The sequence below is a fragment of the Plecotus auritus genome (genome assembly GCF_963455305.1).
Source record: "Plecotus auritus genome assembly, chromosome: 7".
NCBI classification, from domain to species: Eukaryota; Metazoa; Chordata; class Mammalia; order Chiroptera; family Vespertilionidae; genus Plecotus; species Plecotus auritus.
The window spans coordinates 94,833,320-94,856,084 of NC_137774.1; the positions used below are offsets into that span (position 1 = coordinate 94,833,320).

General features: G+C 48.0%; 2 protein-coding genes across 5 annotated transcripts; one reads left to right on the plus strand and one right to left on the minus strand.

Moving 5' to 3' along the window:
• Positions 1-296: 296 nt before the first annotated feature.
• On the plus strand, positions 297-7,424 carry ATP5MF (ATP synthase membrane subunit f). The gene is made up of 4 exons (XM_080679269.1): positions 297-730; positions 5,131-5,238; positions 6,434-6,550; positions 7,290-7,424. The coding sequence occupies exons 1-4, from the start codon at positions 718-720 to the stop codon at positions 7,316-7,318; spliced, it is 267 nt and encodes an 88-aa protein (XP_080535395.1). The 5' UTR covers positions 297-717; the 3' UTR covers positions 7,319-7,424.
• Positions 7,425-8,039: 615 nt separating this feature from the next.
• CPSF4 (cleavage and polyadenylation specific factor 4) lies at positions 8,040-22,765 on the minus strand. Of its 4 annotated transcripts, XM_080679262.1 has the most exons (9): positions 22,468-22,729; positions 20,758-20,808; positions 18,357-18,509; positions 15,397-15,492; positions 14,943-15,036; positions 13,662-13,734; positions 12,411-12,475; positions 11,942-12,037; positions 8,162-9,118 (listed from the first exon to the last, which is right to left on the minus strand). In XM_080679262.1, the coding sequence occupies exons 1-9, from the start codon at positions 22,568-22,570 to the stop codon at positions 8,947-8,949; spliced, it is 903 nt and encodes a 300-aa protein (XP_080535388.1). In that variant the 5' UTR covers positions 22,571-22,729; the 3' UTR covers positions 8,162-8,946. The 4 variants fall into 4 exon arrangements, with proteins under 4 accessions (XP_080535389.1, XP_080535390.1, XP_080535388.1 ...); XM_080679263.1 differs by lacking the exon at positions 12,411-12,475 and having other exon boundaries at positions 8,040-9,118; positions 11,942-12,112; XM_080679264.1 differs by lacking the exon at positions 12,411-12,475 and having other exon boundaries at positions 8,155-9,118; positions 22,468-22,765.

Here is a 22,765-nt window from a genome sequence, read left to right on the forward strand (position 1 = left end):
TTCTCTACTCATGGCTAACTGCCTACCATATTTTCACACACATTGTTTCATTTAATTCCTAGCACAAGGATGCCAAGTAAGCAAGCATTACATCCCTATTTTACAGAGAAGGAAACTGAGATTCAGAGTATGGAATCACACCCAAGTCAGAATTGCTTAACCAGCAATGGTGAACGTAGCCTTTACACACACACACACACACACACACACACACACACACACACACGGTCATGTGAACCCTAAGGTCTTGCATATCCAGCCCAGAGATAGAACACATAGGGGTACTCTTGAATCAAACCTACTTGTAATTTAAACCTGGATGAACACTTTTCCTGGTGACTGGGAATTCCTTAAGAATCGGAGCTCATCTCCCATCCAGTCCAGTTGGGAGGAAGGATCTTGATATGCTCAAGGTGACAGAGTAAGAAAGCCAGGATACTCTTTTTCCTTTCACTTCCCGTTTTCTGATTCCCTCCCAGGATGGAGAGCTAGGCTGGGCCCTTCTCTCGCTACTCCGCTCCCAACTGAGGGGGTCTGGAGGCTTTCCTCTCCAGAGACTTTGCCTTTCATTCCGCGGAGCACTTGCAGCCCCAGCGGAGCCTCAGTCCCGACCTGCTTCCCGTGAGCCTCTGCTCTCCACGACCCCACGCCGGGGCGCTTGCGCCATACCCAGCAGTCCTTGCGCGGCCCCGCAGAGCGGACACCCCGGACTCCAAGATGGCGTCAGTCGGTAAGCACAGAGAGCCGGTTAGGGCCTGTCAGGTTGGAAGCTGGAGCCGGTCCGGGGCTTACAGACGCACTGGGAGGGGAGGGAGCTGCGGAGCGCCTGTCTTTGCTGAGGGCCTTCGCCGGGACCTCACCCGACGCGCTCTGGACCCTTTGCAAGGGTCCTGCGCTGTCCGACCTTTCTCTGTTCTCCGGCCGCACCTCCGGGCTGTGGCAGGGAGGGCGAAGGCGAGAGCGAGGCGGGGGCAGCCGGGCAACGCGCGGCAGGGCTTGGGAATGCGCCGCCTCAGGACTCCCTCCCTCTCCTCGCCTCGCTAAGGAATAGCTGCTCTTGTCCCCGCTGCGACCCAGGTGCTTTGCACTTGAATCTTACGTGTAGATACTTGTTTCCAAAGTTGAAACGCAAATTAAGCTCCAGGAGAAGTTTAGTGCCTAGGACCGTACCTAACATAATAAAAGGTTAGACGCATATACGTATGTTGACTATGCGCTGAATAGGCTCTCAAAGGTGAAGTGACTACTCAAGGTCACAACTAGTGAGAGTACTGAGCTGGGATTCAAATCTAGGAGTTTGGGGCCTCTTGGTAAACTGAGCTTGAATCACAAGGATGATCTTAGGACTGACTGGCAGGCTTTTCGGTGGCATATATGAATGAATCTCTACACTCATTGGACTGTGCACACTTTTTTTTTTTTTTTTTTTTTTTTTTAACAGTAGGGCAATCATGTATAAGCCCTAGATCCTCACATTAGCCTTTTCAAGAAGTCACTGCCAGGAATGTTGATTCCATGTGGTGTGGCCTGCGGGAGATCACAGCATGACATAGGCAGTTTTGATTAACCTATGTGTGTCTTACCCCAGTTTCTGTATTCTTAATCTCAGCCTGGAAAAATGAAGAGGGGATCAGAAAAGATGAATGATGCTGTTTTTGCCATCTGTGAAAACGGGCACTAGAATATTTATCCATAGGTGGTTTTGTTGTTTAAATAAGACAACATGTGAAAAGAAAGCATTAAATATTTTTATTTAAAATAGTTATTCTGCCGAAACCGGTTTGGCTCAGTGGATAGAGCATCAGCCTGCGGACTGAAGGGTCCCAGGTTCGATTCCGGTCAAGGGCATGTACCTTGGTTGCAGGCACATCTCCAGTGGGAGGTGTGCAGGAGGCAGCTGATCGATATTTCTCTCTCATCGATGTTTCTAACTCTCTATCCCTCTCCCTTCCTCTCTGTAAAAAAATCAATAAAATATATTAAAAAAAAATAATAAAATAAAATAGTTATTCTTTTGCATATTTCCCCCAACATAGTTCTATTTTTGAAAGCACTTTTTAACTTTTATTATGGAAGATTTAAAATAAAAAGGGAACAGAATAATGTAAGGAGCACTTTGTACTCATACCCTGTGTCAGCAGTTAGCAACATTGTGCAATTCTAGTTCCATCTATACCTTCATCGCCACTCCCCACCACAATGCCATGTTTAAAGCCAGAGTTGGTTTTAGAATGACGTTTGTACTCCTTGCTGCATGCAAGAAGGCTTTGAGAGTGTAGCAGAGGTATTACCATGTTCTTATTCAAGAAGAAATGTGATATAGTATTCCTTGGACTAAAAGCCTACCTATTCAAGTAAAGATAAACCTGGAATGTAGGATGTGTACTTATTAAACTTTCCTAAAAATAGCACAATCAAGGCAACAGGGAAAGGTATAGGTCATTTTTGGAGAACATTGTTCGGTGTTGAGTTTAATATCTGTGACACTGAACTCTCGGATAGAGATTTGGAACATATCTTAACATTCATTTGAGACCATCTGACATTTCAAAAATTAAACTAATCACAGCTTTCTGTTTGTAAAAAAAACCCTAAAGAGTGAGATTAATCCCTGAAACCTTGTGTCGTTAAAATATCCTAAAGTTTGGTTTATGTGCTTTTCCCTCTACTCTTATCCTTTTAAAAAAATGTTTCATGTAAACCTAATGAGATTTTAATAGTAATAATAACAGTTTACAATTCTGAGCACTGTTCCAAATGCTTTTATACAGATTTCCGTTTAATCCTTATAATAAACCATTACAGATGAGGAAATTAGTTCACTGATTATATTGAAAGAAAGTGCTGGCATTTGAGATAAAGAGGGCAGGGAAGAGGCCTTTTAGGAGATGATATTTAAATTGAGATAGCTGTGTGATGAACCAGGGGCACTGCAAATGCAAAGGCATCAGTGAAAATAATTATGTTGCATATGAGAAACAGAAACGGTTTTGACTCAAGTATGGTGAGCCCAGGAAGATGGGTGTATATGAGATGGTTGTCTTACTCCATAGAGTGTTGGCTCCTGAGAGCAAGGCTTTTGTCTGCAGTCAGTACTGTATTCACAGTGCTTGGTGTGCTACTTGGCATATGGTAGGTGTTCCATATTTGTTGGATGAATCTAGGTGGAAGGTTGGGGCAGTTTGTTTGGGACAGGTAGCCTAAACCGCAACCCTTAATCCATGTAGGCAAGTCATAGGCTTATGCCTCCATGTTTCACTGGTCTGTTGTGATAAGCCTCAGCCTGGTCCATCAATGCCAAGGGTCCGGTTCTCCAGACGACCTGTAGCAGATCTGAAGCTGCCTTTCAGCCTTGCATTTCTCTTTATGGCCTGACAGCCCTTGCCCTTGTTAAGGGTTGGGAGATGTTAGGAAACCTGTGGGATTCCCTCAGTGGACTCTTGAGGCTGGTCTTCAGGGAGCATTCATCTTTCCTTGGATCCCCAAAATGGAAAAGAAACTTTGGAGTGATTTAGTCTGGCTTCTGTGGCTGGTCATTAAGAAGGAACTTTAGTCCTTGACGCCTTGCTCTGAAGGCAGCTTTTTAGAGTTGATCTCTGGCTGCCCTGCAGGTGCTGGATCTGCTGGCACCACAGACATCAGGGCACAGAGGAAGTGGCTATTTCTACACTCAGTGCTCAGAACAGTGGGCACTAAGAATGGTTTATAGCCTGACAGTCCTAGCGTGCCTGGCCGGCATGCATTTGCGTTCTGTGTGTGCAGCAGTCTGACCTGTGTCTGGGCTTACAGTTGGGGACCTCAGGCAAGATCCTAAGCACTTTGCTTTTCCTTTTCCTCTGGGTGATGAAGCTGTTCTGGGGGTTGAGTGAGGTGGGTGGGACTGCCTGGCACAGGGTCTCCTGCCTGGAAATGTGTTCACAGGGCTGGGCTGGTGGCTTCTTAGCAACAGTCCTTGGGCAGGTGTGCAAATCCCCAGTTAAGAACCGTATGCTAGTGTGAGCTCCCTGTGGCCCTGGGTGGGCAGTTGGGAGCCACCTCGCACATGAGCACCCACACTAAAGACCCTGAGACAAGCAGAGCACTTTCAGGAGCAGGAGGGAGGGGCTTGGTCAGTTTGGGCCCAGTGGGCTGCTAGAGGTTCGCTCCCTGCATTTGCCTGTCCATGAGTTGGGAGTCGGGGCCCACGCGGATCCCCTCAGTGGGCTGATAACTCTGCAAATGATTGTCCCAGCCAGGGCACTGGGGAGAGAAGGGGCTGTAGGTAACCCCACTGGGATGGCAGGTGTAACCCACTGTCCTTGTCCCCTTGCAGAAAAAAATAAAAAATAAAAAAAAATAATAAAGTTGACCTCTGGAGGAGCATGGGGGAAGGGAAATCATTCCCTCATGAGCATCTGAACACTCACAGTTCCACCCCCTCTCCCAAGTCCCCTTTCTATTTTACTCTTAAGCCCAGAGATGAGTATAGTATGGAACTATAGAAACCCTTCCTGTCCAGTCTTCAGACTCTCATTGAAATATAATCTAGGGCTTGTTGGATCATTTGGAGTGGTTTTTACTATCATTTGACATCTGTGGTCCCAGGTAAGATACTTGTAGTAGAAATCAAACTGGCTTCAGGAGTAGGGGGACCAGAACTGAGGTTGAGTCCTGCCTCCACTGCCTGCATGCTGTATGACTTTGGCCAACTTTTCTGAGTTACTCCCCCCACCCCACCCCCACACACAACCTTATAAATTAAGGAATCAACTACTTGTTTCAAAGATTAAATGAGCTAAAATATGTAAATATTAGTTTTGCAGCAATCTTTCTATTCTGTCCACTACTACTTTCTTCCTCGTGGCCCTTAGTTCTCTTTTTACATAGTTATTCTCAGCAAGCTGTTATTCAAAATCCTGTTTATTAATAAATCTGTCACTACAGCAATTCTGCCATTATATGGACTCTGGCTTAAAATAGTGAATTTGGTGTGATATATTTATTCATAATATTACTTATGTCCAGCCTAGCCTCTATGTAGTAATTTTATCAAATATCCCTTTATTGAATGGTTGAAATGAGTGACATAAAAGGATGCTATTTGTATTATTTGGAGATTTTTCAGTATGTCTTTTTGCTTTTCCTAATCAGTGCCATTGAAGGAGAAGAGACTGATGGAAGTCAAATTAGGGGAACTGCCAAGCTGGATATGGATGCGGGATTTCACCCCTACAGGCATTGCTGGAGCATTTCAAAGAGGTCAGAGCCTTTTGGATATGTGTAAACAAAAGCAAATCTCTGGTTCTTCAGATTTCTTTTTCCTGAATTAATTTGGGTGGTAAAGGCCTTGTCTCAGACCAGTAAGTTATGTAGATGACAGGGAGAAATTGTTAGCTTTTGAATTTCATGTTTGATCCTGTCAAAGACTGGCTCTGAGATATTTCAGCCAAGAAAACATTTTCTATTGCTTGGGATCAGTACCATTGCCTTCATCTTAGAGAAATGTCTATGAGCATTTTCACATTATTAGACTTCTTTAAGAAAAAAATGAGTGAAGCATAGTGGACATCAGTCCTAAAGTATAATGCTCATCTTCCTGCCAAGCAAAACTTCCTGATGAATATTTGAAATGGTCTGTCCTTCATGTCTGTGCATTTTAAAGTGCACAGCTTGTCAGATCAGTCCTGAGGAACCCATGTCATGTTCCAAGACTAAAGACCCACATTATGCATGGTCTCCAGCTTCTCAGGGGCTTCCCTCTGTATTTTTCTTAGTAATACTGACTTCCCTGTGGCTGTCTTTTATGTGCCATCCTTCCTCCTGCCCTGAGGCCTTTCCTCAATTTTGCCCTCAGATTAGAATACTCTACCTTTTCCCTACAGTTACAGTAGTCCCCGACTCCATGGAGGTGACTGTGTCCTGTTCATGCTCACAGCTCTCTGCAGTGCTCCTTCACAGTGTCCCTCACTGTTATAAACTATGGCCTTCTATGATCATTTCAGTCTTTTTCCATCTACTAGGCCATGAGCCCCAAGAAGGCAGATATGGTTTGTCCCCTTACTGATGGGAGTACCTAATAAAGAGAAACGCACGAAGCCTTCTTCCCTGAGTGGCCCTTACTGGGGATTGGATTCTCAGTCAGAATTAGGGTAAGGTTTTCCAGGGCTGGAGGTGAGGGTGAGGTAAGATCAAAGGCTGACAGGCTGAACCAAATCTATAAGATCAGGGCCAAAGGGTAGGGGTAGAATTAAGGTGGGCCTAGCTAGAGCTTCTCTTGGGCTCGTGGGGACCCAAGACTCCAGGGGGGCATTTATGTTTTTCCCTTTATCAACCCGAGAATGTAGGGTCAGTGGCTTAAAGAGCCAGAGCAGGACTGGATCCCTGAATTAAGCCAGACTCGATTTTGCGCTGCATGAAGCAGTCATAGCAAAGCAATGATCTTTTCTGTTTGCAGGTTACTACAGGTATTACAACAAGTACATCAATGTGAAGAAAGGGGGCATTGCTGGGATTTCTATGGTGCTGGCAGCATATGTGTTTTTCAACTACTGCCGTTCTTATAAGGAACTAAGTAAGTGTCTTTGGTTACATTGCCTACAGTGGGGTTTCCCATGAGAGGGTAGCATTGGCTCACTGTCAGATTTAGAAGTCCATTATTCTATTGACAGCTGAAGAATTGAAGGGACTTGTCAGAATATAGTTTTTAGGATATTAAGTGAGAAAATTGTGGCAAAGAGAAAATACACAGAAAAATAAGATGAAGCTGGGGTTAAGGTAATACTTAGGAAGCATTCTATAAGATACTGCAGGCTCTGCCAAAGGTTGATGGAAAATTTGGCTTAATTTTCCTAGCAGCCCATGTAGAGGGAAGTTGAGTGGTACAACCTGTTTGGGCAGTGCTTTGGAGAAGTGTAGCTATTCCTGGTTCTGAGATCCAAGAGGAGCTTGTCCAGTGGGAGATGCCAGAAGGTGTCATTGGTGATTGGGTTTCATGGCTGTTTCTGATAGTGTCCAGCCCCGTCTGTGGCATCTGGGCTGATGCTGGCTCCAAAGGACTGGACAGGTTCTTGGGGCTATTTATCTGAGTGGGTGTTCTTCTGGGAAGGAAGAGGCTGGCCAGGGAGATGAGCACCTGAGATGCCTTCATGTCCTCAGGTCAGCAATTCCACTGAGACCCTGACAGGCAGGTTCTAGGTTATTTTCTGAAAGGAATTCTCAGGATGGCTTTGATTTTAGCCCAATGCTTTCTCTGTCATCTTGTGCTTTCCCTGTACCTTTTAAGAAATTTACTTGTGACTTTCTAACTTCAGAACATGAGCGACGACGCAAGTACCACTGAAGAGGGCCCAGTGTGGACTCCACATTCCTGACCATGACCTTTGCCCAGCACCTCTGAATCCTTTCATATTGTAATGTAACACCTAATAAAAGGTGGCTGGTACTGGGCTGCTTCACTGGTTTGGCCATTTCCCCTCACTTCAGGTCCCTTGCACAAGGTAGGACAAGATTGCCTTACCACTCCCAAAGGGGGACTGTCAGCCCAGGGCATCGAATTATGAAGATAGACCATTTCAGTCACATCACTTGGGGATTTTGCCCCAGCTCATTAGGGGGGTCATTTAGCAGTACCCTTTCAAGTGTTTCCCTGCTCTTCATCTTGTGTGTCCTGAGCATTTTTGGCTTTTTGTCACCCGACTGCTATAGTATAAAGCAGTCCTGTATTCCTAATGCCTTCCCCACCATCATTCTGTATCACTCCTGGGTATGTGCCTGATGGAAGCTTAGTGGGATGATCTAACGGAGGGAAAGCACAGGCCCTGAGAGCCCATATACAGCACTTTTCCTTACCTTCATCAAAGGCCTCAGTAAAATGATGTGAAGGCCGGATTAGTTTCTTGTTAAGGGGCGTATGGTGAGCCTATATACTGCATGGAGTATAAGGGGGTGAGATGCTGTGGCTCATTTTCTCCTAGACCTGAATTTGAATAAATGTCATCCAGCATTTGAGATGGAGACCTGCCAGTAAAAAGACCTTTCACCGGCAGCATCACTTCACTTTTGAAGTCATTTGTTGAAAGGGGATAAGCAGGCACCAATGTCAAAGCTTTGTGCCAGGCAGCTAGTGCAGCCAATGGCAAGATCCTCTCCTTGGCATGGAGTCTGAAGCAATGAGACACAACTTAAAAAACAAGCTTTAATCAACCTCATAAAAATTGTTCTTATAATTGAACTTGGATAGGTCCCCTTGCCCAGCAAGTTCCAGGTGATGGTTTCACATTTCCAGGCTAAGGTGGTCTCCATAGGCCAAAAGGTGTCTGAGTGACAGTACAGATGCTTGATGGGGCAGGAGGTAGGTGCACAGGTGGATCACGTCATCTTTTTAAAGGGCGGCCTGTAGCTCAGCTTCAGGTATACCTTAAACACTGTTAAGGTTAAGCATGTGCCCCAAGAAAATAAGCCTAGAGGAAAAAGACCCTCACACTTGAGAGCCCTGCACCCCTCCTCAATCGCTGCCACCTTGGAACAGGACCAGGCTGAGGCAACAAGCCCACTTGAGTTTGCCCTGAAGGGCTGCCTCGTTCAAATCACATTGATAGGCACAGCTTCTGAATTCAGCAGGACATGGAGGAAGCAGGCATGACCTAGCCTGTTTTAAGGACCCACCAGTCCCTGGGGTCACCAAGAACTGGTGTTTAATGAGGCCCAAGGGGAAGGGCCGTCTTTCATATAGAACTGCTTGCAAAAGCTCTTCCCCACAACTTCCTCCTCTCTCCAGAGGGCAGTGTTCAGGAAGTCCCAGACAGATGTTGATGCCTAGACACACATGATGCTGATTTGAGGGACAGAACTGGAGCACATGTTCCCTTTTTAAGAGACTACAGCAAAATGGTAGGGAAACTGACAGATGTTGCCCCTCAGACTGATAAACGCCAGTGTGCTTGCCTACCAGCTCCAGCCAGAGTTGCACTAACACTGGCATTGAACAGTTAAATGCACAATCCCAAGGATGGCCCAGAGTGATCCCCGAAATGGGGCCCTTTGGGCTGTTTTGAGCTGTCTCCAGCTGCTGTCACTGTCCACTGAGAAAGGCCAAGTGCCCTTTGGTGCATCTGTTGGCGTAGTGTCCTTTTTCACCACACTGGGAACAGTAGGAAGTAAAGAAGACAAAAAAACAAAAACACGTAATTTTCAAATGCAGTTTTCAACTAAGGTGGCACTCATCAAATACCAGGTTGGGAACAGGGACTCTGAAATTCTCAGTGGTACAGTTTCATTGAAATATAAGGGAAAAGCTACAGAAGATAAGGTGGTATAGAAACTGCAGCAAAAACTTGTCAAATGGGAGGGACCTGCAGCCAAAGGATGATCTGAGAGCACACAGTAGTGAGCTCCTTCAGCCAGCTGGGCACATGGGACCTGCCCACAGAAGGGCTCTCAAGGTGGTAGGAAGAAGCCCACAGCACCAGAGCTCCTCCACCTGTCCAGGAATGAAGCCTCTGCATGGCTGACCACCTACCTGTGAGGCACCGTTCTAGGACTGCCTGGCAATGGGAGGGAACAAGGGGAGAGAGAGAAGCTACCAGGGTCCTCCCCCAATGCAGGGGGGGATTCATTGTTGTGGACACTGTGTGGGCTACATCCAGATTTCCCCTCCTGGTTCTTGCACACCTGCCTAAGCTATCCCTGGGGATAGGTTTCGGTCACAGGAGCAGAGCTGGGACAAAACGGTTAGACTTGGTTGAACAGACCCGGTAAAATCACCTCAAAAATCTAGCATGGACCCGGATTTGTCCTGCTTCTCATTATCCAGTACCTGCCTTAGTTTTACTTCATTCAACCTTGTTGCTCCTCAAAAAGTAGAATTCTTAGAAAGGAAGCAAATGGCATCCTCAAGCACCAAACAAGGAAAGGGTCTGGAGGTGGTAGGTAGGGGCACCCACTCTGCACTAACCCATTCAATGCCCTCCTAATCCCTGCTTCCTTGCAGTTCCTGGAGAGTGGGGCTCTAATTGCTCACCACTGCCTAGAACTCTTGGCTGCTCTACTCCCAAAGGGGGACTGCTGTCCTCATGTTTTCAAGTCTTTACCTGTACATGTGACCTGTGTGGACAAGTGGCCTGTGTTGCTGCCAGTTAGTCCTTTGGTTGATGTGATGACCAGAGGGAGGGACTGTGTGGGCCCATTCATGGCACTTGGCATATCCATCAGCCTCCACAGCTGAGGAGTCCAGGATTCCCACAAGGCATCTTTAATATTAACTGTAAAGTGCCCCTGGTAAGAAGAGGTTGGCAAGTCCTCACCCCAGTTCTCTGAGGTTCCAGGACTTAGAAGAGTTTGCTTCACAGAAGCCCTGCTGAAGAGTCCTACAGGGAGGCAAGATGTACTTGAGGACTGCTTGGAAGCTGTTTTGCACAGGACAGATATCACCTCATTCCTCTCTACTTTCCTCACCTGTTATGGCTCAGGCTTAGAAATCTGAGGCCTTCCCTGAATCGATGTGCACTTTTAACTTTAGTGTCTTTGGCCTTCCCGAGAACAAAAACCCCTCCCAGGATAGAGTAGTAGCAGCAGTCTGTTTCCTCAGCAGAGCTGGCACAGAGCAGGTGCTCAGTGAGTGATGGCCATGGGAAGTGTCCAGTGGATTGGCTTTTCTATGAACATGTTAAATATATGCCTTTTGACTCAGCTCCTCTATTTGCAGGCATGGATGCTTCTGACATCAGATAAGAGCTCACAAATGTCTAAGTATTAGATTTAGCACTATTTTTAGCTGTAAAAATTATGACTTAACTGTCTACTAACAGAGAACTGGTAAAATAAAATATGATTATAGTCACTGAAAAAGATTAGATTTACATGTACTGATAGATCTACAGTATATTGTAAAGAAAAATGTATAGAATTCTATACATACTAGGGCCCCATTTATATTAAAATACATACCATCCTTGTGTTTCTGTGAATAAAAGTTTAGAAGGGCAGTTCTCCAAGTTGGGGTCCCTCTTAGGGATTTTGGAATGTAAAGGGGTACCAAAACCAAAAAGCATGAGCACAGAATATAATGAATAAAGTGGCCGTTTTAGAAAAGGTGGGAGTAAGGGACAACACTCACTTTGTATCTTAAATACTTCTATATCATCAATAAATTTTTTATTTTTAAAAGCATGGACTAACTTTGTATTTCTTCTAACAATTCCCAATCTGAAGTCTTTGTAAGTCTAGTTCTATTATTCGTTGTTTCTGATTCACTTGGTGGTGCTTGTTTCCTTCTATGTTTTGTGATTTTTAATTGTGAACTCATTCTTCGGAACTCTAGCTATGGGAATTCTGTGTGATCTGGGTTGAGAATAAATTCATCGAAGAGCCAGGTTCCAGGAGCCCATCTGGGCTGTTTTAGATGAGAAAATTAGCTTTTTAGCCCTCACCAAGGGCATAAATACAGGCCTAAACTCATGGAAGGACTTGCCAGTGACTGTAAACTCAAGGGACTCCCCTCACCCCTTTCCATCAAGAGCCAAGAATAACACACACGTTTCTTAGTGGGGCTTTAAAGTTTACTCTTCCCTGAGTGCCCCATTGTATGTATGTGTGTGTATGTGTAAGGGGTGAGAAGGGCCTATAAAGCTTTGAACCTTTCCCTTCAGTGTGATCTGAGGACAACCAGAGGCTTCAGGGCTCACTTGTCCTGGGATTCATGCTTCCACTTTATTCCTAGCCTCTGACAGATTTCCCTTCCTTTTTTGAATGTACACTCCATTCATTGTGTGTTTAATCATTCACCTAGCCTTGGCGTGTTGTAGAAGAAAGTGGGATGGCCTCTAGCCCACCATAATGGCTCATTTTTTACTGTTACAATTAGCAAACACAAAGACTTTTCATTTTTCAAAATTAACTATTTGGAGAGTGAGGGAATAGGCACTGACTGTGAAGACCCCTCCCCACCCCCCAACCCAAGACTCACCTTGTAGCAGGTGACCTGCTCCAATGGGCGGGGTCCCCGGTTCCCTGCACTGCTGTTTTGACTCTGCATGACCCCGATGACCTGCGGGGCTCTCTGCTGATTGGGAGAAGAGTTCTGACTCGTTAACTGGATCAAGGAGGACGACCTTTGTAATGGCGGATTGTTACTTTGCTGGAAAGAGTTACACAACACGGTTTTACTGTGAAAAACACGTGCACGCAAACTACCAATGGGGACAGAAAAAAGGAGGGCGGGACTACTCCCGCATGACCAACAGGAAGGAGGGCTTCTGAGGTGGCCCCTCTCAGGAGAGCAGGCAGAATAGAAACATCTGGTGATGATGGCAGGAGCGGCTGCCCGAAAAATACCATGCAGACACACATAAACGAAAAATAAAAGTAGAAAACAAAACACCAAAGAGACAAGGAGGTCTCTGGGGCAGTGGGGCGAGGGCATGAGCAGGCCTTACTTTTGTTTCTGAGGTTCTAGCTTCAGGTCAGGATGAACGCTTGGTTCAGCCAGATGTTTAGCAGCCTACACGGCGAGCAACAGTCATAGAAAAACAGTTGGAGGCTGACATGCTGAACTGCGGTCTAGGGGCTGAGAGGGCCTTCCACTAGGGAGTCACGTGAGTAAGGAGGATGGGGACTCCTGGGGTGGGACTGGATAGCAAGGCTACCTCCCAACCAAGTGGTTTCTGGCTCCAGCCTCCAAAAACGCAGGAACCCCAAGCTAGAAACCCCCAGGTTGTCACGGTTGCACCAGCACCCAATAATTCCCAACTTTGGTAACAAGGAATTCTATCTGATGCCCCATAACCTCCTGAGGATGGGAGCGGTCAGTATAGCAAGTGCGGACATTTCTTCTGGCTACTCAGCATCTAGCAGTGAGGAAGGCCTGGTGGGGCTTTGGCAACAGGTTCAGTCCAGCCAGGTAAGAGGTAAGGCTCAAGGTCCATGGGTGGGTTTATTCAGCGTGTTGAGACCCTGCCTAGCGCAGTGGCCAGCCGTTCCTCTGGGTTTCCAATCCCCCACTCGAGTAACCAAACCCAGGATGCCCTTGCCGGGGGATGGGGGCGGGGGCTGCTGCTGCTTTCCATTTGTTCATGGCATTTCCTCTTTTCTCCTGCTTGAGGGGAATCGGCCAACTGCTGGGTTATAGGACCCCTTGTCTAGAAAACGGGAGCCAGCTGGTCCTTCAGCCCTCTGTTCCCAGCATTTCCCGAAGTTGGGAACATCCACACAGAGTGATCACAGCACTGGCCAGAGAACTAGCCAGCCTTGATTTTGTTCCCAGATCTGCTCCTGCCCAGCTGTGGCACCTCAGGCAAGCCCCTCCCTCTAGGAGTGTCAGTTTCTCCATTTGTAAAGGAAAGGGTCTGAACCAGAAGCAAGAGCGGTAGAGACGTGGAGCTCTTGCTGCCTTCCACTCTGGCTCCAAGGTGGGCTCAAGGCACTCCCCAGGCAAGGGAAGAGAAACCAAGTGGGCATTCAGCTCCAGCAGACAGCCCTCCATATCTAGAGGCAGATAAACTGCTCAGCTCCCTGAATTTTCTGCTGGAACTCAGGATGACTGTATTGCCTCCTCCTGAGCCCTCTCACAGGTCTCCAGCTGGGGCTATGACAGACCAGGCATTGATGCAGGCACTGAGTTCTCTACTGCAAGGGCACTGCCAGGGCCAGCAGTGCCATAGGGCCGAGGAAGGGCCAGAACACGGTACCTTTGTCGGAGGCTGCGTCTGCTGGGGCAGTGGAGGCTGCTCGGTGGTTCCCATTGGCAGTTCAAATCGAGGGCTGGTGACCCAACAACCAGAGGGGACGAGAACAAGAGAAGAAGAGATGAAGAGGAGCTTGGCTAGGCGGTGTTCTCAAATTCTGGCCCAGGGAATATCGTGGCCAGTCTCTACCCAAGTACAGAAAACGAACCAACTGGACTTAGGGTGGATGTTGGCTCTCAGCTCTGCCTCTGAAGCCATAGGACAGTGGGAAGAACAGAACTAACATGCCTGGGCTCAGACCCAGCTCTGTTATAACTGGCTGAGACCTGGGGAAAGTGCTGCTCAGAGGAATGAAGGAACAGCTGTTGGTAACATCAGAAGGCATGAGCCTGCTCCATGAGGGGCTTTGAGCATGGGAGCTCTTTCCAATACACACCCTTCCCTGCAGGATCCAACTCAAGTGCCAGACCTCTAACAACAGACTCCCAGGAGGACACGTCTGCCTGCCCCACAAGCAGGAACCCTTGGGCCACCTGTGGGCTCCTGGGCTTTCATCTAGGGAGCGGGACCACGTCACTTACTCACCGTGTGGCAGCAACCAGGACACTGTGCTCCTGTACACGTGTCGGCAGTGTGGATGGAGGCAGCACAGGAGGAGAAGACTACCCTGTGGTTCCAGTGCTACCCTATCCCCTCAACCACCCAAGTGACAGGTGCACTGAGGCTTAGGAGAGGAGTGCTGAGCCCTGCTGGGCAAGAACCTGGCTTTGGAGGCCTGCAGACCTGCCTCTGAGCAGGCACCACCTCCTACCACCATGTGACCCTGGCCAGTGGCTGAGCTGCCTGTGTCCTCATGTGTGAAAAAGAACATTCTCTTTCATACTTGTGAGAGTTACATGAACTAGTGTATGTGAAACCCAAGCTCAGTAATTCATATAGGAGGCCCTGACATTATAGTACCCTTCCTTTATGGCACAAGTTCTTAACCTGAGGGCCCTAAAAATATGTGTGCATGAGTTTCTCTGGATCACAGGACCCATAGTTTTCATCAGATTCCCTGATGGCTATGTCCAAAAAAGGTTAAGTGCTGGTGTAGTCAGCCACTCTGAGCTCAGGAAGCAGCTGGGGTCCCTCCCCAACCTCCTATCCCTGCCCCAGGCACTGTGCTACCACCACCCAGTGACCAAAGCCTAACTGAACCCAGGAAAGATGTATAGGGCAGCAGGGCCTGGGGCAAGAACAGTGAGGGAGTTGTGGGGGGGGAGGTAGGAGCTGGCTACTCACTGCATGAATTTACACGAGGGCCCCTCCGGGCAGAATCCCACGAGGTAATTCACACAGATGACTCTCCGAGTGTGCCGGTGCCTACACAGGGGACCTGTGGAGCCAGCATCAAGCACTCAGACCACCCCCTCTTTAGGGGATGCTCTCATGCCCATTGCCAGTCAGAGACCTGCCCAGACCATTGTCAGATACTGGCTTTGCCGCTTATTCATAGGGACAGTGGGCAGGACACACAACCTCTCAAATACTGGTTTTCTTATTGAAAATGCAGAAGAGAATGCAGCCCACACAGGAGCTTTGGGAGGCTCAAGTGAATTGAGAGTGTAAAAAAGCCTCACTAGCCCCCAAATGTCTAACACCATGTTTTGCTGGAGTAGGCAGGACAGGTAGAGGGTCATGTGGGCAGAGAGAGGACTGGCCTCTTAGCAGGGGGCCCAGCCACCCTGACACCTACCGTGCTTGCAGAAGCCACGATCGTACCAAGGGCAGTCCTTGATCTTGGACTCGGGGTCGATGTGCAGGAAGGGGCACTCCTTGTTGCTGCACTCCCCTGCAGGGAAACCCACACATGCGTCCACCCAGGCCAGCCCTGGGAGAGCTGGACCCAGACCCACCTTGGTTTCTCCCAAAGCCAGGGCCCATTGTGTGGCAAAGAGTGCCAGGTGGTTCTGGTGTGTAGTCCTGGCCTGGCGAACCCCGAGACTCGATAGAGTGCCTCAGGGCCTCGGTTTTCTGACCTGTATGTGTGCTGTGAAGGTCCTCCCCTCACATGTGTCCATGCTGTCACCAGGGTCAATGACACTGACAGAGCTGGGCACAAGGTATACACACACTCATTAGATAACTCATGGCTCCATCCCTTACCAAAGATGGTGTCCTGGGACTGTGGTGTGCCCAGGTATGCAAACGTACCAGTTGAGGCCAGGAATTACTGTTCTACTTGGATCAGCTTTTCACATGTACTAGCTGGGACAAGGGAAAGGTCTGAGGAGTCTACCATTTAGGACAAAGTAGGGAAGATTTTGGAACTCAGGCTGGGTCCCTGTGGTAGAAGGCAATGAAGCCTTTATGAGAGGAGCTATCTCAGAAGCAACCAGCCCAGCTGCCACTAGCATCTTTCACCCAGCTACAGTTCAGCCACCTCCAGGCTTGCCCTTCCTTTCTAACCTGTTACACATAAAATGCCAATCTGAAAAAATGCAAACTCCTTCCCAGACCCACAATTTCCTACATGTCTAGCTCAGTGGTAGGCAAACTCATTAGTCAACAGAGCCAAATATCAACAGTACAACAATTGGAATTTCTTTTGAGAGCCAAATTTTTTAAACTTAAACTATATAGGTAGGTACATTGTTATTAACTTAATTAGGGTACTCCTTCAATCGCACTGTACGTGCGTGCCCGCATGTGGCATTTTGTGGAAGAGCCACACTCAAGGGGCCAAAGAGCCGCAAGTGGCCCGCGAGCCGCGGTTTGCTGACCACTGGTCTAGCTCATCCCTCCTGTTTCCTCCTCCCCTCCAGCCACAATGGCCCCCCCGCTGTTCCAAGACACTTTTCTGTCAGGATTGGCCCCTGCTTAGCCTTCAGATCCCAGCTCAGGTCTCACCTCCTAAGAGAGGCCTTCCTGACCATTCTACCTAAAGGAGATTCCTCATGTGGTTCCATCACTGTTTATTTCCTTCAGAGCACTTATTGTGCACAATTCTCTTGTCTCACTGACATATCAGCTGCCTCTTTCCCTGGCCCACTAGAGCAAAAGTACCATGGGGCAGGGAATGGGCCTATCTTCTTCATCACTGTCTCTTCAGGGCCTAGCAGGGGGACCCTCACCTGTGTTACAGGTGACAGGAGCTGCAGACAGTATGTTTATACCAGGTCAGGATCTGCAGGGGAATAGCAGGCAGGGATTTTTCACAGGGGCAGGAGGGAGGGGGGGCCTGCTGTGCCCATGGCCATCAGCAGAGAAGTAGGGGACTCAGGTGAGCCTGCAGAGGCACCCTTGAGAGTCTGCTCTGAGGGCTGGCTCCTGCCTTTGGGGTCAGATGAAAGAAGGTTCCCATTGAAAAGCCACTGCTTTCTTTCAGTGATGGCTCCAGGGGAGGGTGGGAAGCTTGGAAGTCTGAGTCCTATTTCTGTCTGTCTGTGCTATGACTTTTTAGTTTGTGTTGCCTCTCAAAAAAAGAAAAAAAAAAGAAGCCATAACTCTAATTAATAAGCCAGCAGGCCAAGCCTGTTGGGCTGCTGTAATAATTAGCGTCTCCTCTGACAACAGTGCTTTGAAAGTGTGCAGCAGGTCTAGCACTCCTCGGCCCACAACAGAGTATAGCAGGCTTCCAGTCTCCCACCGGGCCTCCACACAGAGCCTGGGGTCAGCAGTCCTGAGGCCAGAGCTAGCCCTTGTCCTGACCAACAAGGTCAACCTCACTCAGAGCAGAGAGCCAGATTCTAGTTCCATCAGAGAGCACAACAGCTTGGCCAAGCCCTGTGCCAGCCCCACTGCCCTCAGGCTGTCCCCACTTCTCCATGCAGTTCACTCAGGACAACTTAGGCCACACGTTCTCTAAGCAGGGATCAAGTCAATCTCAGTTTCAAGGTGAAGAGTAGGACTCTTTGCTATCAGAATACAGCTCTGCAAACTTGCCATTCTTAAGGGGCATTTAGGACAGACAAGCTACTACCTGGGATCACATGCTCAGAGAGAAGGAAACCAACTCAGGGGGCAATCAGTTGCCACACAATAAGAAGTTGATTTAAGGGAGAAGGCAGACTTGAGCAGAAACAAGGCCTCTGGCCAGCTGCACTCTCACCCACCCACTGGGAGGCTCTCATTAGTCTCAAATTCCCAAATTACCTGTAAGTGCTCAAAAAAAAGCAGCACTGCCCGGGCTGGTACGCTCACTGGTTACAGCACCAGCCCACGCACCACAAGATCTCAGGTTTGATTCCTGGTCAAGGGCATGTACCTGGGTTGCAGGTTTGATCCCCAGCCACGGAGGCAACCAACTGATTTGTCTCTCTCACATCAATATTTCTCTCTCCTTCCCTCCCTTCCTCCTTTCCACTCTGGAAAAAAAAAACACCAAAAAACAATGGAAAAAAATATCCTCTGGTGAGAATTAACAAAAAAATAAACAAACAAAAAAACAGAGAGAAGCACTACACAGACGTAGGGATTATTAGAGAATAACTATAACTTCCCATGACTAATAGGCCAGCTGAGGGTTGGAGAGCAATGCCTAAGGTTCTCATCTGAAGCTGGACAGATTGGAGATGGTAGATACCCGGAGTGCCTGACCAGTTGCTTAACTCCTCTGGGTCTTGGTTCTTGGTGGAGCCTCCCTTCGGTTACTGATGCTGGGGGGTTTCTGGATGGGAGGAAGGGGCCTGGCCACACCTTACCGAATTGCCTTACCAAACTTTGAGTAGAAGTAGCACTCAGGCATCTTGGTCATGTCATACTCATGGAGGAACTCGCACTGGTCCCCCTTCTTGCACAGCCCCCGTAGCCAGTGTTTGCACACCACTGTCTTCTCGCCACTAATGTGGCGAAATGGGCACATGCCCCCTGCAGAGGAAGATAGAAAGATGTAGCCCTGAGCCCAGGGGCACTGGGCCTAGGGGAGCAAAGGCGCCTTCTCCCCACACTTCCCTGAAGCACCCAAAACCAGAATGTCCCAGAAGGTGGTGGCTGCTCCTAATAGAAGGCAATGTGATTTTAGGCGGTACATGGGCACACATTTTAAGTTTAAATAGTTATGTCTTTTATTTTAATGTGTTTTAATAAAATCTAACTAAAACATCATGATTTCACAGATTGTATTGTAAGATGGAGGCTTGACTAGATCAACAGTGGTGTGGGGGAGGGGTGGGTTTATTTCTTTATTTAATTAAAGAATAGTTCCAGTGATACATGGACATGGCAAAAATTGTACGGCTAGTTAAAGAAAGACTGGGTTTTGGGAAAACCCAGTTTTAAGCTATCTTCTAGCCCAGTGGTCGGCAAACTCATTAGTCAACAGAGCGGCAAACCACGGTTCGCAAGCCGCATATGGCTCTCGAGCCGCAGTTTGCCAACCACTGTTCTAGCCTAAAAGATAGAAGGTAAAGAGGATCACCAGTAGAAGCCTGGACCCCAGGTGGGCTCCATCTTTAGTTAAAAGTACCTACTTAGCCACCAATAACTAAGAAAATCAGCTACAGAACTGAAGAAATGCATTGCATACAAACTGGGGGAGGTCTGTCGTCTGCAGTAGTACCTAAGTGATCATCCTTATAGACAGGACAGAGCCATACCCTGAGAAAGTACTATTTCTAAGTAGTGGCCTGGCAAGACTACTGGGAAGTGCCAACCAGAATGAGGTTGTGACTGGGAAATTTCTGGACCAGCCCTGTCCAACAGAACTTTCTGCAATGATGGAAGTTCTATATTTATGCTGTCCAATATGGCAGTCAGTAGCCACATGTGGCTATTAAACACTTGTAATATGACTAGTATGATTAAGGAACTGCATTCTTAATTTCATTTAATTTTAACTGATTTAAATTTGAATAGCACATGTGGCTAGTGGCTACTGTACTAGCTAACAAAGAAACAGTCATAATGCCCATGTTAAGGACAGCTTGGTAACAGATGGTGGCAGGTCAGAAAGGCAGAATTACTGAGCAAGGACATGGGAATGAGCCCAGGAGCCCAGGGATGATGATTCCAACTAGAAAGCTGGAGGTCAAACGGGTTGACCTACTGGTAGGTCTATTGTTTCAATGATAAATGACTGAGTTATAGAACTAAAACTTGCCAAAATCAGTCATTAAAACCAACCTTGCTCTAATTCTGTGTTCCCTTTCAAGCTGTGATCAAATTTAGTTTCCAAATAAATTTGCCTAGAAAAACAAAAATGGCCGAAACCGGTTTGGCTCAGTGGATAGAGCGTCGGCCTGCGGACTGAAGGGTCCCGGGTTCGATTCCGGTCAAGGGCATATACCTTGGTTGCGGGCACATCCCCAGTGGGAGGTGTGCAGGAGGCAGCTGATCGATGTTTCTCTCTCATCGATGTTTCTAGCTCTCTATCCCTCTCCCTTCCTCTCTGTGAAATATCAATAAAATATATATATAAAAAAAAAAAAGAAAAAAAAATGGCCAGACCTACGTATAGTATATAAGGTCCAGCCAATACTTCTCCTTATGAATAATCTGGCTCATGCAGCCTCTGTGGGGGCCTGGTTACTATGAATAAGACTCCATGAGACAGACTATTGTTGGGTGTGGGGGTTTTTTTGATGAGAGGGTATGGAGAATAGTGAGCTTGTACAGACTGTAGAATCACAAAGGCCTGGGCTCAGATACTGGGTTCAGCCACTCAGTAACTGTGAGTTTGGGAAACACAGCCCTAAAAGATAAGACGGTAAAGAGGACTACCAGCAGAAGCCTAGACTCCACACGGGCTGCATCTTTAGCCTCCAATACCTAAGAAAGATCAACTACAGAACTGAAGAAATGCATTGCATACAAACTTGAGAAAGTTTCTGAACATCTCAGTGCTAGGAGCTTCTGTTCATGTCATAGGTCAGCTTGTGGCCACAGGGAAAGTGAGGTGAGAAAGCTGATTCAGAGCCAGGTTCAGTGCCTTGTTTTAGGTTTCAGGCAGAATACCCCATCATGTTCCTAGCTTATCCAAACCACAATTTCATCTAGGGGCACTGTTATTCTTGAGAAAGCAATTTAAGCTAGAGACCTGATGGCCTGCAAGTCTGCTAGGGGATAGAGAGGTAGAAGGCACCTCAGGAGAAATATCAAGGAACCAGGAGTCTCTTACCTTTGCCACAGGCAGCTTTCAAAAAGAATTCACAGACAGCAGCCCCTGACTCTGCAGAAAGGAGAGAAAAGGAGAAGGGTCAACAAAGCAAGGTGCAATTGCTACTGATGACATCTGAAGACAGGAAGAGGAAAACCTTCCGGCCTTTGACCTATGAAATTCTCATGATCCAGGAAATAGGCTGGCAAAAAAAATGCAAAGCCCAAACAAGCAAGAAAAATGTTGCTTATTTCAGTCATGAAAAACGAGACACATATGTTAAGACCAGTCATTATACAGGCTGAGAGTCTTCTATAATAAAAATGCTTTCGAGGGTTTGGGAGTGAGTGGGTGAAGGAAGGATGGAGCCCAAGTTCACAGAAATTACCCGGTGCTTGGACCTTCCAGAGGGCTAATTTCCGAGCACTTTAATGTGAGGCAGAGGGAGAGAATGATCTCACAGGAAACATACATGAATGGGGACTCTGAAGAGGGACAGGAGAGAGAGAGAGAGAGAGAGAGAGAGAGAGAGAGAGAGAGAGAGAGAGAGAGAGAGAGAGGGAGGGAGGTGGGGGGGAGGCGCTATTAGGGAGGGAAGAGCATATAACTGAAGACAAAAAAAAAAAAAGCAGGACTACTCAATTTGCAATACCAACACAATTATTAAAGGAGCAGTGCTTTGCTTCTACAGATGCAGCTGGTTCAGGTGAGGGGAGCAAGTGAACACAGGTGGAGTGCATGTGGTGCAAGTCATTGGGATCAGGGTTAGCTGTTCCAATGAGCCCAGTAATTCACCGGCCATGGCTACCAGAATAAACCTGGCTTCACAAAGTTTTGTCTATCAGCAGGTATTTCAGAATTGCTGAAAACCCACAGAGAGCATCTCCGAGGGCCACTTTTGTGCCTCTATTTATTAACTTGGAAGGGATTCCTTGGCTTCTGGGCTGCAGGCAGATTTTTCTAGGACGGACTTAAGGCGGTAGCACTGGGGATCCTGGAGGTGTCACTTGTTTGCATTTCAGAAAGTCTGAAAAGGGAGCTCAGGCACCTGCCAGGTGTGATGAAAGACCCAGAGTTGGAGTCCAGTTGGAGTGAGTCCTAGGAGAAGAATGGAGCTTGAGAGTCTAACTGTGGTCTTCCAGACTCCTCCAACGGCCCAGTTTTGATGAAAGCAAAAGGGAGAGCACAGTGAGGGGACTGGAGATGGGGGAAAGAGATTGTATAGTACTTTCCAGTAGTTGGGGAGTTTGTGGGGTTGGGGGAAGGATTTCCAATCAAGGATACCCGCCTTGCCCTAGCTGGTTTTGTTCAGTGGATAGAGCCTCGGCCTGCAGACTGAAGGGTCCCGGGTTCGATTCTGGTCAAGGGCACACGCCCCGTTGTGGACTCAATCCCCCTCAATCCCCAGTAGGAGGCTTGCAGAAGGCAGTCAATCAATGATTCTCTCATCGTTGATGTTTCTATCTCTCTCCCCCTTTCACTTCCTCTCTGAAATCAATAAGAATATATTAAGAAGAAAAGGATACCCGCCTTCATTGAACAATTATTTGAACAGCCGGACATGGTCTAGCCCTCCTGAAGATTATCTTAAACTACCCCTAGGGGATCAAAGATCAGAGGAAGTTGGGCTCCCGCGTCCGAGTCCCAGGACTGAGGGGAATGGGTCCCAGTTCCGAGTCGGTTGCGCCCCTTGCCCGCCGGCCCCGGCCCCGGCCCCGGCCCCACGCTCACTGTCCATGCCGGGGAAGGGCAGCGGCTGCGCCCCGAGCTGCTGCTCCACCGCGATCTCCAAGTCGAACTTGATGTGGTCCACGCTGGCGATGATTTCCTGCATGGCGGCGGCGGTGGCCCCACCGGCCCGGCTACTAGTACCTCGCCGCACTCACACTTCTACCCGCCACCGGCCGGCGCACACGGTCCTCCTCCGCTTCGCCTCGCCTAACCTGGCCGCCGCCGCCGCCGCCGCCGCCGCCACCACCGGCGCCCGAGGTATGCCGGGAGCGCTCGAAGCCCGCGCCGGCCCTTCGCT

What these genes read in the sequence shown, in the direction of transcription:
- ATP5MF (XM_080679269.1), top strand. An exon ending in TGCTGGAGCATTTCAAAGAG is followed by an intron (nt 5,239 to 6,433) that starts GTCAGAGCCTTT and finishes TTCTGTTTGCAG; the next exon opens with GTTACTACAGGTATTACAAC. An exon ending in CCGTTCTTATAAGGAACTAA is followed by an intron (nt 6,551 to 7,289) that starts GTAAGTGTCTTT and finishes TTCTAACTTCAG; the next exon opens with AACATGAGCGACGACGCAAG.
- CPSF4 (XM_080679262.1), bottom strand. Translation starts at nt 22,570, where the DNA reads ATGCAGGAAATCATCGCCAGCGTGGACCACATCAAGTTCGACTTGGAG. An exon ending in CTACTTCTACTCAAAGTTTG is followed by an intron (nt 15,493 to 18,356) that starts GTAAGGCAATTC and finishes GTTTCCCTGCAG; the next exon opens with GGGAGTGCAGCAACAAGGAG. An exon ending in CCCTCGTGTAAATTCATGCA is followed by an intron (nt 13,735 to 14,942) that starts GTGAGTAGCCAG and finishes TTGGGTCACCAG; the next exon opens with CCCTCGATTTGAACTGCCAA.